The sequence below is a fragment of the Ascaphus truei genome, chromosome 3 (assembly GCF_040206685.1).
Source record: "Ascaphus truei isolate aAscTru1 chromosome 3, aAscTru1.hap1, whole genome shotgun sequence".
Classification (NCBI taxonomy): Eukaryota; Metazoa; Chordata; class Amphibia; order Anura; family Ascaphidae; genus Ascaphus; species Ascaphus truei.
The window spans coordinates 254,077,501-254,089,858 of record NC_134485.1 but is presented as its reverse complement, the minus strand read 5'-3'; the positions used below and the strand labels follow the sequence as shown (position 1 = coordinate 254,089,858).

At 40.1% G+C, this 12,358-nt stretch overlaps 1 protein-coding gene across 10 annotated transcripts in view; it reads left to right on the top strand.

The window, feature by feature from the left end:
• The window catches only part of ATP11A (ATPase phospholipid transporting 11A), a 273,658-nt gene that overhangs the window by 198,873 nt on the left and 62,427 nt on the right, over window positions 1-12,358 (top strand). For all 10 annotated transcript variants that reach the window (XM_075590677.1, XM_075590679.1, XM_075590680.1 and 7 more), the window contains exons 12-13: window positions 2,094-2,291; window positions 4,230-4,403. In XM_075590677.1, the coding sequence (XP_075446792.1) occupies window positions 2,094-2,291; window positions 4,230-4,403 (372 nt within the window). The remainder of the gene's footprint in view (window positions 1-2,093; window positions 2,292-4,229; window positions 4,404-12,358) is intronic.

Genomic DNA, 12,358 nt, shown 5'->3' with positions numbered 1-12,358 from the left:
ACAATAAAGTTATGTACAGGGAAATCTTATAATGCAGATTATTTTTTTACTGGGACTCAGTTATATTTTTTACTGCAATTGGATGAAAGGAGGGAAGATTAGGGGGGGTTTCCTCTTCTATGTGTATCGCACAAATATTCTAGGACAAAGTATAGCAAACAAAAAAGTATAAAGAGTAATGTTGCAACACAAATATTTCAGTTTACCTATTGAATATATATAATTGTTTCCAACATTTTAATGTTATTATTTTTTTAATTGTAAATACAGTATAATTATTTTCATATATAAATAATTAAAGGAATTATTGTAAAGTATTGTAATCCTGTGGGTGCTATCATTGATTTAAAAATCAGGAAATCTCGATTTTGTTCATGAGTCACTACTACCTGAACAATGGTATTATTACACCGCAAACATTGCTCAGTTAGTTCATCCATAGGAATCAGGAATATAGTATGCATGTTAAATATTATTAATGCTGCATTTTAATTAGCACGAAGCAGTCCTCTTGGAATCAACCCTATACTTTACAGTTTTTTTCCCTGCATAAATTGGAGGGGAGACGGTACTCAAATAGCTGCCCCATTTTGAACCTGAATTTCCCAGGTGAATATTTTATGAATGGGAGAGTCCCTGGTAACAGGGAAGATGTGGTTCTGTCCTACGGTTCCCTCCTGTTGTGATGAGTAAAAAAAAAATTTGTGGGAAATAGTTTATACTCCCAGTTACCTTGCAGGCCGGTTGAAATCTTCCATTTCACCTGGTACCAAGAGATTATACCTGGTATCCAAACATAACATACAGTACGTGTAGAGCTTTCGGAATGGCAACAATTAATAACAGTTTCTTTCGTTAGCCCATAAAGGGAATAGAAATCAAGACTGTTAAACTGATTCCTTACATCAGGGTGACGGGTGGGAAGGAAACATTTATTTTGCTGTGATGAAGCAAATCCGCTCATATAGTCCAGGTTAAAGAATTTATTAGCTATGTTTCACAATTCCCACCCTATTTCATGCAAATGACGACTTTTAAAACTGGAAGAGATATTGCATACATCTAATATACCAATAAGCTAATTTATATAGCCACAGCTGGCTACTGTGTAAGTTCACTTTGATGGGGCAGGGTACACTCTGAGCCCATCCTTCCTTATTTTAAATGGATGGGAAGCAGAGGGTTCTGGGAGATACACCAGATTTGTTTCATGGTTCCCGATATACCTACCAGGAAAAATGCCGCCAGTATTTCCTGTTTTGTTTAAGCCCCCGCTTCATGCTGGCCATTAGGAAGTCGCAACATATGATGCTTTCTGTTGCCTTGCGTGATGTGGAAGATTTAAACCTCCATTTTGTTTGCTGTGGAGGTGATAACTTCAGTAGTAGGTATTCCCAGAGCTGAAAATACCACATTTCAGCTCCCGGGACCCCTTGCTTCCCAACCTAAAAGGAAGGGCAAAAAACACAGGTTAGGAAAACTGCACCTTTATATCAGATGCATTAAAGCATATATATTAGCGTTTGAAAGATATGATATACTGATGGAGCGGCCGTTATTCGAACATTTAACGTGCTGTGTAGATCGGAATACCCATGCGATGGCGCGCAATTTATTTGAATCGTGCCGACTTAAACACGCAGCTTGTTTATCGTTTTGTCCGGATGAGAAAAGGGCATTTTAGCGTTGTCTGCAATACCGTCGAGAAACTCAAGTGGGCAATCGCGAGTTGTTGTCATAAAAATCCAATAGCCATTCAATGTCTGTATTATACACAGAGCAGCGTGTGTACTGTACTGTATCTGTATTATACACAGAGCAGCGTGTGTACTGTACTTTATCTGTATTATACACAGAGCAGCGTGTGTACTGTACTGTATCTGTATTATACACAGAGCAGCGTGTGTACTGTATCTGTAGTATACACAGAGCAGCGTGTGTACTGTATCTGTATTATACACAGAGCAGTGTGAAACGCATAGGCGTGTTACAGTATCACATTTCACATGTATTCACACTTAATCAGTGCATTTTTTATTCTTTTTTTTATTTATTTTTAATTGTCTTAAAAGTCCGGTTGTGTGCCTTTTCAGTTCCTCAGAGCATTCACAGACTTTCTGGCTTTCATGGTCCTTTTCAACTACATTATCCCGGTGTCTATGTACGTGACAGTGGAAATGCAGAAGTTCCTGGGCTCCTATTTCCTCACCTGGGATGAGGAAATGTTTGACGAGACAACAGGGGAAGGTCCTCTTGTGAACACTTCAGATCTGAATGAAGAGCTGGGACAGGTGAAACTTCTAGAGAAATATTTGCCTAGGAGCACAGAGATATGACACATCTGCATTTCCATGTTTAGATGCTCTTCGTAACACTGAATTTCATTTATCTGTGGTAGTTTGCCTGTGTCTCCAGAGGTTGCATTATATAAATCTGCCACTGGATCTTTTAGCTAAGTTTACATATGAAAATATAAAATAGTGTATTTGCCAAATAATTTTATATCATGGGAGTTTAGTTAAAAGTTCTAGAAATCATATAGATCATAAAGTGTAGATTTATCATAGTTCGCAATACCTTTCAATGGATCAACATGAGTCTTTTGAATCCTCATAGGTCCCTTCATGAGCACTTTCAAGATTGATTCTTGCTTTCAAGTTGTGTTTTGAGAGCTCTGTGTACTAGAATTTAATCTATGAAGAACTCTCATGTTGGCCCATTAAACAGCCATCACAGCCTTTAACTGCATCACTGGATGCAAATATCATGCTTGTAAACATATACAAGGAAGATGCATCTATGGCTTTCAAGTAAAAATGACAGCAGGATGAGTCTGTATCAATTAAGTAATAATCGCCAAGGGACAGGGCATAACTTGGCAATTACTGCCTTTGCCTTGGGCCTTCAACTGACCAGGCCATTAATGATAAGGTAAAGCCCTGTCCTTTGGGGATTATTATTATTAGAGGCTACATATTATTATTATTATTATTATTATTATTATTATTTTGTGTGTTTGGAATGATTTCTAAGCTTTTTTTCAATGTTGGTTGAGAAATGCTTTCCTTCTTCCAATTTTTAATAAAATAGTTCCTTTAAATGGAGCACATAACAAATAAGATAAATAAAACTTCAAGGGCCTCTGCCCCCCCCCCCCTCCCTTCCTCCTCCAAAGAAATCGGTAATTGAGTTTGCCTCCCTGGCCCCATTTACCACATGCCTCTGTGGCTGAAGTCTGACGTTGTGGCTCTCCACTTTCCCCGAAAACCTCTGGGGCTCAGGTTAGTGGCCCTTGAAGATACAGAGAGCATTGGGTAAGGGGTGAAGCGGACCTTGCAGCCCCTGGTGTCCTCGAGGAGGGGCTGAGAAAGGATTAATTAGTCAGAGGCCTTCAGAGGAACTGTTAATTAGTTGGTGCCCAGGAGCTGGAGTCGCATCAGCTAGGTACCGATTTAAAAGTATTTAATTATAATTGTATACTTAATAGGGTGCTGCAAGGCGTGAAATAGCTTCCATTTTTTATATTATCATTTTTTTTATATACAGCTATTTTTTGGGGATGGGGGGGTATTAATATCTAATAGCAATGTGTATACAATTCTGGGTATTCTTGGGTAATTATCACATTTTAACCAGATCAGAGCGCCGCATTTAGTTGCTCACTTTTTAACCTGTGATGTACAATAATTAATGATTTCTTTCTATATGAATCTGTCCACAATTAATCACAGTAAATGGTCTACGACAAAAACCTCCTCTTTTTATTGTGCTCCATACTTGGAGATAAGGTTCAGCTTTACCAAATACATTGAGCTTTATACACGGGCAATGTAATGATTACAACCAGCTGGTATTTATTTGCCAGTATGTGCACTGTTTGTAAATATGTGGGGACATTGCTATCAAGTTAGAGATGAGTATATGGAGATAATTAGCACCTTCTGTTTGGAATCGTTCTAATGATTACACTCTTGCTAATTACTTTAGCTGTTCTTAACAGTAGCTTTTTCAGTTTTCAAATGATGGGGTTGTTGCCATTGTAATTGAACAAATGTTTGATCCTTTTTAAAATAAGAGTCTGCATAGTAAACAAACCCCTGTCATATTCTGAATTTGGTTAAAAAGCCGTCATTAACGATATATAGTTACTTCCTTTCCCCCCCCCCCCCCCAGTGCTTTCTCCGTTTCTGAATACTGAAAAGGACATTTTCTTAATTTTATTTCTGTAGGTTGAGTACATATTTACAGATAAAACGGGAACACTGACTGAGAACAACATGGAGTTTATTGAGTGCTGCATTGAAGGACACGTCTATATACCACATGTCATCTGCAATGGGCAGATCCTCCATGACTGCATGGGCATTGATATGATTGATTCTTCTCCTGGAGCTGGAGGCAAAGTATGATCATTTCTCTACAGTCATCAAAACATTTGAAAGAGCTGAATGGACAACAGTTGTTTTATGTAGACCTAGCAAGTAATGTTCAGTAAAATGCTAACTCTTCTAAAGTAAGATCCGCTTTATGTATTCTTCTAAAACTTTATGTTGATCACATTGTTCTAGTTAGTATGAATAATGGTCCTGGAGAAGAGTTGATTTGTAATAGGTTATGATACTTTCAAATGGGTCAACAAAAGAATTCTCAATGGATGAAGAACCCCAGACACATGTTATTCTGGACCCAGGCTCATATGTAGCATTTGAGTAAGTCCATGTAGCTTTACTCGTCCCCTTTTAAAGCACACAAAGTCCTTCTATTTTCTTCAACTTTATTGAGGGGAGTTAACAGAAATATAAAAGAAATAATTGTGCTGGCAGATTTCTCTTGTCAGGAGAATAACCTATGAGAGGAAGGTGTTCTGCTATGAGAAGTGCTTCTCTGAGGGGAAGGTAAAAAGGATTTCCTTTCTGAGGGAGCAGTGGAAGATGTGTCTACTCACTTAGGCTGCTTGTAGGAAAAGAAGGAAACACACTTTCCTGTCAGACAGGAACACACTAAGGGGCATAACAACATGCAGATATAACTATGTTGCAATATACACAGCTCTGGCTGCTTCAGAGCAGGGACAATCATGTAACTTTAGCTGGAGAGGGCTGGCAGCCTGAGAGCTGGAAAAATACAGAGAAATAAACAGTCCTGTTCCAGGACACATGTATATTAACTAGACAGATTGTACAATTCTTTCTTTTATGCTACTACTGTACAGTATAACATGTATCTCTTTGGCATATTTGTTTAACCAGGAGGTTTATTCCTTCCTTCTTTGAGCAATGTCAACTTTGCTTGTATGAGGATAGAACATAAGGCAGCCTTGTGGACTTGTGCAAGTCTTGAGAAAGGTTTGTGACAGGGAATGAAACGTCGACCACTGTTGATTAAATAAAACTTTGCACAAGTCCACGAGAGTGCTTTCTTTTTTTTATCCTCACACATGTGCAGCATGGATTTTCCTGGGGCCCTGTCTGCACCCGTGACATGAACACCCATTACATTAGTGCTCCTTTCCTCTTCTCCTCACGTTTCTTGTTTAACTTCCAAACAATATTACATCCTCAAAGCTGACATTCTCTTAGCAAGCAGTTACCACCTAAAATCATAAGCTGCATGCTATTGCCTCCCGCAGGCTGATCCTATGTCTTATGTCAAGCCCCTCCCTTCTTGAATAGTCTATCTGACTCACAAGACCATTGCTAACCACAGAACACTTCAGACTGCCCTCGATTGCATTACCCATCACTGTAAATGCTATCTATTCTGCAATGTGTCCATATATACTAAGCAGTGCACCTTCTAGCTATGGAAGAGACCTTGCAACCCATTCACGTGAATGGCTGTAAGGTGCCTTTTGACACGTGAAGGTGTCTTAAAGGTAGCACCATTTAATAAATATGGGATTGTATGTTTCTGCATTGTCTATTTAACTTGTGTTCTTTGGGGCTTCACAAGGGGTTGTCGAAGGATTCTGCAAAAAACTTGGTTGGGGCGGGTGCTTTAATTTTCATGACACTATTAATATGATAATGTTATACATTATATAATAAAGAAATATGTTATTTCTGATGTACATGCATCTGCTATCCTATGTAACAATTAAACAAACATTGCAGTAGGGCATCTATCTATCTATATCCAACTACAATGGTTGTTTCTTAGTTATATCATTTACTAAAAGCTACAGTATGTTACATATTTTCATATAAATAGCATAAATAACTCATACGCAAGCTGCTTCATCTTCCATCTATATAGTAAATAATGATATACTGTATATACCATGAAGGCTCGCAGAGTGGTTCCGAAACATTGAAAGTTGTTCTGTATAATATATTTTTTTGATCACTCACCCGGATGTGTTGTCTTCTTCTCCATACAATTGAGTCTGGGTGAAATACTGTATATTTGTACTTATCTACGATGACATGTGCACTCGCTAGTATATGTTATTGTTTTCTAAGCTGTGCTAACTCCCTTTCTTATTTATTTATGTGTGTGTGTGTGTATGTGTGTATATATATATATATATATATATATATATATATATATATATATATATATATATATATATATATATATATATATATATGTATATTTATGTGTGTGTGTGATATAATCACTGTCTCTAGGTGCTAAAATAGGGCATTTATCGGTCTTTCCAGCGTACGAGAGTTAATTCCCCTAGACAAGCCAGCAGCATCTGCAAACTAATTGAACGGGCTGAACTCCTGATTGCTTATGGAATTTTAAAAGTCAGGAAGTTACCACACTCTGAGAGAGACAGCTGTTCACAGAGAAGGGGGACAGAGAAGAGTTCTGCCCAGCTGTGGAAGGTGACACAGTCCCCTAGACCTGCTGAATGCTGATCGCAGAGTCTGCTGGGACTGCATGGGTCTTAATCCCTGGAAGAGGAAGGAAGTTCACAAGACCGTGCTGAAGTGGAGATGTCCTGTCCTTAACATTGGACTTAGAGGAGAGATTCTCTAAGCTCTTGTGGGGCTGAGCTCCCCAAGGAAGGAAGGACGCAAGACCATGCTGAAGCGGGGACGTCTACTCCATTACATTGGAATAACAGATAAAAGAAACACTATATGGCATGGCTGTGTGCAGAGAGTGTTTATGTTTAGCTATAATAGTACCTGTTTTGGGGTGGTAACCAGCTTAGCTTTCCATCCAATAAATAAGGGTTGAAGCTGAATGTGCATTTAGCCTCTTAAGAGGAGTAGGCATTTATTTTATGATTTGTTTTGACTTAAAGGGATGGTGGGCCTGTTAGTGTATTATTTATCCTTGTAAATAAACCCCATATAGAGAAATACTACATTTCCTGCCTTAATCTGGGACATAAAATCCTACACTGTGATGGAGACATCACAATTGGTGGAGTTTAATGCGGGCAGTCCAAAGGTCACTGAGCGGAAAATGTGGGTTTGAAAATAAATGCATGGATTTAAAATGGACGCCCAACTGAAGTAAAAAAACACATTCTGGAAGTAGTCTGTCCCACTTTGTATGACCAGTTGTGCTTACAGGATACACGTGGAAAGATATGAAGGATTGAGGAGATAGCTCCTCCAAGAGGTCAAGGGGAAAAATACACCTCAGAGTAAAAATGGAAGAATTTTTGACCTCGGTACAGCGAGATTGCTCAAGCAGAGAATACAGTTATTCTACAGCGCAGCCAAACAGTGTGCGCTGCTAAGTTAATGCAGGGATTGCAACAATTGCCAAAATCTCATGAGGAGAGTTCAAAAATGCAAATGGAAAGTACGGCGTTGTTAGTACAGCAGATGGTGCTGTCACTGCATAAGACTCTAAAAGAAGAGCAACACGAGACGCACCTTCGCCTACACCAGGAGCTCCTAGTGTTGGGAGAGCGATTTACCACTCAGACTAGCGGGGCCCCACAGGCCACTCGCCAGGTAAAATCGCACGTCATTCAGAAAATGACGATGGACAATGATGTTGAGGCATACCTGCCAATTTTTGAGCGCACTGCAGTACGCAAAGGGTGGCCAGCTAAGGAGTGGGCTGGAATAATTGCTCCCTTCCTGATGGGTGACTCACAAAAAGCCTTTTATGACTTGGAGCAAGAGCAAGCTAAAAACTATGACACCCTGAAGGCTGAGATTATGGCATGGTTAAGGGTCACCCTCGCAGTTCGGGCCCAACGGTTTAATTCCTGGCATTACGATACAGAGAAGACTCCCCACTCAACTCTATGACCTTATACACTCTGCAAGGAAGTGGCTCCAGCTGGAAGTATGTACACCACCGCAGTCGTCAACAGAGTCGTCATAGACCGGTTCCAGAGGGGTCTTCCACACACCATCCAGAAGTGGGTGAGCCAGAGTGACCATAAAGACGCTGAGCAGTTGGTCGCCTTAGTCAAACGTCACTTGACTGCTGAGGAGATGTCCAGGAGTTCAAGTCCAGATGAGTTTTCCGGACCCCGCTTCCTGCGCGTCAGGAGGTCCGTTAAGTCTGTGCCTCAGAATAACAGTCCCCAAGGACTCGTAGACTTGCATAAAGGAGTGGGAAGTCCCACAGCACTCAGGAGAGACTCCGGTCACATTCTTCCCAGTAGACTGGAGACAAAAAACGATCCAATTTTGGAAAGTACACTGAGTGCTACAAATGCCATGAACTTAGACATGTGGCTGCAGTTTGCCCTCGGAACTCTGACCAAATGGAATGTAACCTTTCTGTGGGGCATATTTTTGGCTGGGTTTCTACGGTTAAACACAATCCTTGCAGTTCGGAAGAGGACGATGACGATGATGAGGACTCCTATGCGGCCCTGCGAAAAGGATAGCCTCCGTTTGCAACAGAAGCTCCAGAAAATGTTGACCTCGGATTTTCAGGAAAGCTTGAGTTGACAAAGACTACTCTTACCACCAGCAACAGAAAGCCGAGTGAGTCAGACAGAGTGTTGACTGGAAAAGGTTCTATGAGATGTCCCAGCAAGACGTTCAACACTTCATCACTGAGCTAGAAGTTTCTCAGCGGGAAGCTTGCACATTCAAAGCAGAGCTTGGTTAAGTATAGGAAGCAAGTGTCCAGGCAGCTAACCAAGTACATGTGCTACAGGAATGGCTGAGTACACAGTGTGTCCCCACAGAGCAGCATGAGGAGCTGAAGGCCACACTGAGCCTTATCCAAGCATCACTGGAAGCAGAATACAAAAAAACAAAAAACTTCAGAACCTTGAAGTCTGAAAAGTTGACGTTGGGGAAAAAAGGGTTACGGAATTAAACTTGCAGAAAAGTCTAGAGCTAAAGCGAACAGCAGAACACAAATCCCAGGACCACACGGCCAATGAGTGGACCCAGCTGCAGTGGGAGTTGGTAAAGGTCCGTGAGGTCCACCGACAGCAGCAGGCCAGAAATGAACAAAGGGAAAAAGGTTTAAGCCTTGCATTGAATCAGCTGAGAGATGTGGAATTGTGAATCAATGCCAAAAAAGCTCAACTGGTAACTGCACTGAGTGGAAAAAGAAGTGCAGAAGGACAGCTTCAAGACCTGAGGAAAGACCTGGAGTCTGAACGTGCAGGCCGCAAGAAGGCAGCGAATTAAAAGCGTGACATAGGCAAGGAGCCCAAGACTCTGAGGACTGAGTGGGATGCTATGTTGGACTCTATTACACCCCAGCAGGAGGTTTCTCATATGAAGAAGACCCTTGAGAAGGAGTCCATGGAAAAGATGGCGGTAGAGTTAAAACAGAGTGACGCTCTGCGGAACAGTAATGCACAGATGTCTCCATTACATGAAAAGGCATTGGCCATGCCTAAGCGTCTGGATGCAACGGAAACCAATATCCATGAAGACAAGGGTACAGTAATAGTTGGGGACACTGCCCCAATAAAAAATGAGATTGTAAAGGCTGAACTATCGGAGCAAGCATTAAATAAGCCTTCCCCTAACCCGCAGGCAACAACCAACGGTATAAAGGAGACTCTGAGCACAAGAGGAAGAAGATGGAGGTGCATCTTAATGAACTGTAGGCCCAGAAGGAATAGTAATTGCCCCAAAGGAAAAAGTATTCAACTGGAAGGCAAGGAAATGGAAGTGATGGATGTTAGACATCTGACAAAGAGACTGGTGCACGGGAATAGTGCACAGGCCACTTAACAGGACAATATTACACTGGGGAGGGGAATATGTGATACAAGCACTGTCTCTAGGTGCTAGAATAGGGCAGCTATGGGACTTTCCAGCATACAGAGAGTTAATTCCCCTAGAGAAGCCAGCAACAGCTGCAAACTAATTGAACAGGCTGATCTCCTGATTGCTCATGGAGTTTTAAAAGTCAGGAAGTGACTACACCCTGAGAGAGACTGCTGTTTCCAGACTGCCTGGGTTTTAATCTCTGGAAGAGGAAGGAAGGACGTGAGACTGTGCTGAAGCGGGGATGTCCTGTCCTTAAAATTGGATTTACAGAGGAGAGATTCTCTGAGCTTTAAGGGGCTGAGCTCCCTTAGGAAGGAAGGACGCAAGACCATGCTGAAGCGGAGACGTCTACTCCATAACCTTGGAATAACAGATAAAAGAAACACTATATGGCTGTGTGCATAGAGTGTATATGTTTACTATAATAGTTAGTACAGGCAGTCCTCGGTTATCCGACACAATGCGTTACTCATAATGGCGTTGTAAAGCGAAACGTTGTAAAGCGAAACACGTTTTCCCATAGGAACACTGTTTAAGTGAAAGGTTCCGTTCCTGAAGGCATTTTTAACACTAAAATACACCAAATATTTTATGCAGGCAATAAGATATTCAGCACACACATAAATTATATAATGTATATACTGTATTATATATATAATATAACATAATAAATAATATATTATATAGTATAATATAATATTATATAGTATAATATTGTATATATACGCTCTTATGACGGTTTGCAACGTTGTTTATGTGAATATACACACATACATAACGTTGCAAAGCGTCGTAAGAGCGTTGGATAAGCCATTTTGGCGTTGTAAAAATGAATATAGGTATGCATTGCATAGCGTTGGATAAGCCATTCGTTGTAAAGCGAAGCGTTGTAAAATGAGGACTGCCTGTACCTGTTTTAGGGTGGTAACCAGCTTAGCTGTCCATCCAGTTAGTAAAGGTTGAATCTGAATGTGTAGTTAGTCTCCTTAGAGGAGTAGGCCTTTATTTTATGATTTGTTTTGACTTAAAGGGACGGTGGGCCTGATGGTGTATTATTTATCCTTGTAAATAAACCTCATATAGAGAAATAATACATTTTGTGTCTTAATCTGGGACATAAGATCCCAAGCTGTGTGTGTGTGTGTGTGTGTGTGTGTGTGTGTGTGTGTGTGTGTGTGTGTGTGTGTGTGTGTGTGTGTGTGTGTGTGTGTGTGTGTGTGTGTGTGTGTCAGTGTCAGAAGTGTATAGGACAAAGAACACCATAAAAAATAATGTAAATCTTTAATATTAAATAACAACAAAAATGTCAAACTTTAAGTAACAGTATGAAGTAAATGCTGCACACCTTAAAAAATATTTTTGGCTCAATAAATGAGTTTAGATTTGCAGAAATCCGTTGTGCCCTGTGTTCCTTCTATTACCAAACTTTAAGTAACAACATTTTCAAATTTGCACTCAAGGTGTGTTTAAAAAATATGAACCCTGAGCCATCAGCCTGCGAAGAAGCATCTGTGCACACAAAGTCTTGCTACCCAGTAACTATACTCTCGGATAAGCATTTTGAGTGGCACTGTTTTTAAGGTGTTCCTTGTCCCATGCGCTTCTGTTTCACACCGTATAGGAATTAATTTGAGTAGATACAAGGGGTCCCTCCTACACGATGCAGCTAATAGACACCAGGAGCTATCACACTCTTATTTGGACTGGACTTTACTCCAATAAGTGTATTCATTACTGATATTTAATAGTGTATCCTCATATTAAACCACTGGAGCACATTTCATACGTTTTTTTTTTATATATTCTCAGCAAAGATTAGAAGCGCTCTCTCCAAGCTGTAGTCAGCTGCAAAAATATTTAATAGATAAAAATAGAGCTGTTAAAAAAAACTCCCATAAAGTTAAACATTAAAACATATAACCTGGCATGTAATTAACAGATATCAATCTACAGGTAAGCAATAGCATACAGCAGATGGAATCACTGTAGCAGATATTATGCTTCTTTTATGAATCCAAGGTAGTGGAAATCAGCGGGGAAAAAACGTCCAATTAAACTAATTACTGTACCACTTATATTAATGCAAAAATATATAACATAATTGCAACCTTGGAGGAGAATGAGAAGATAATCCCGCAAAACAGAAAACAAAAAATAAATAAACTGTATATAAACGTTTCAACAATCTA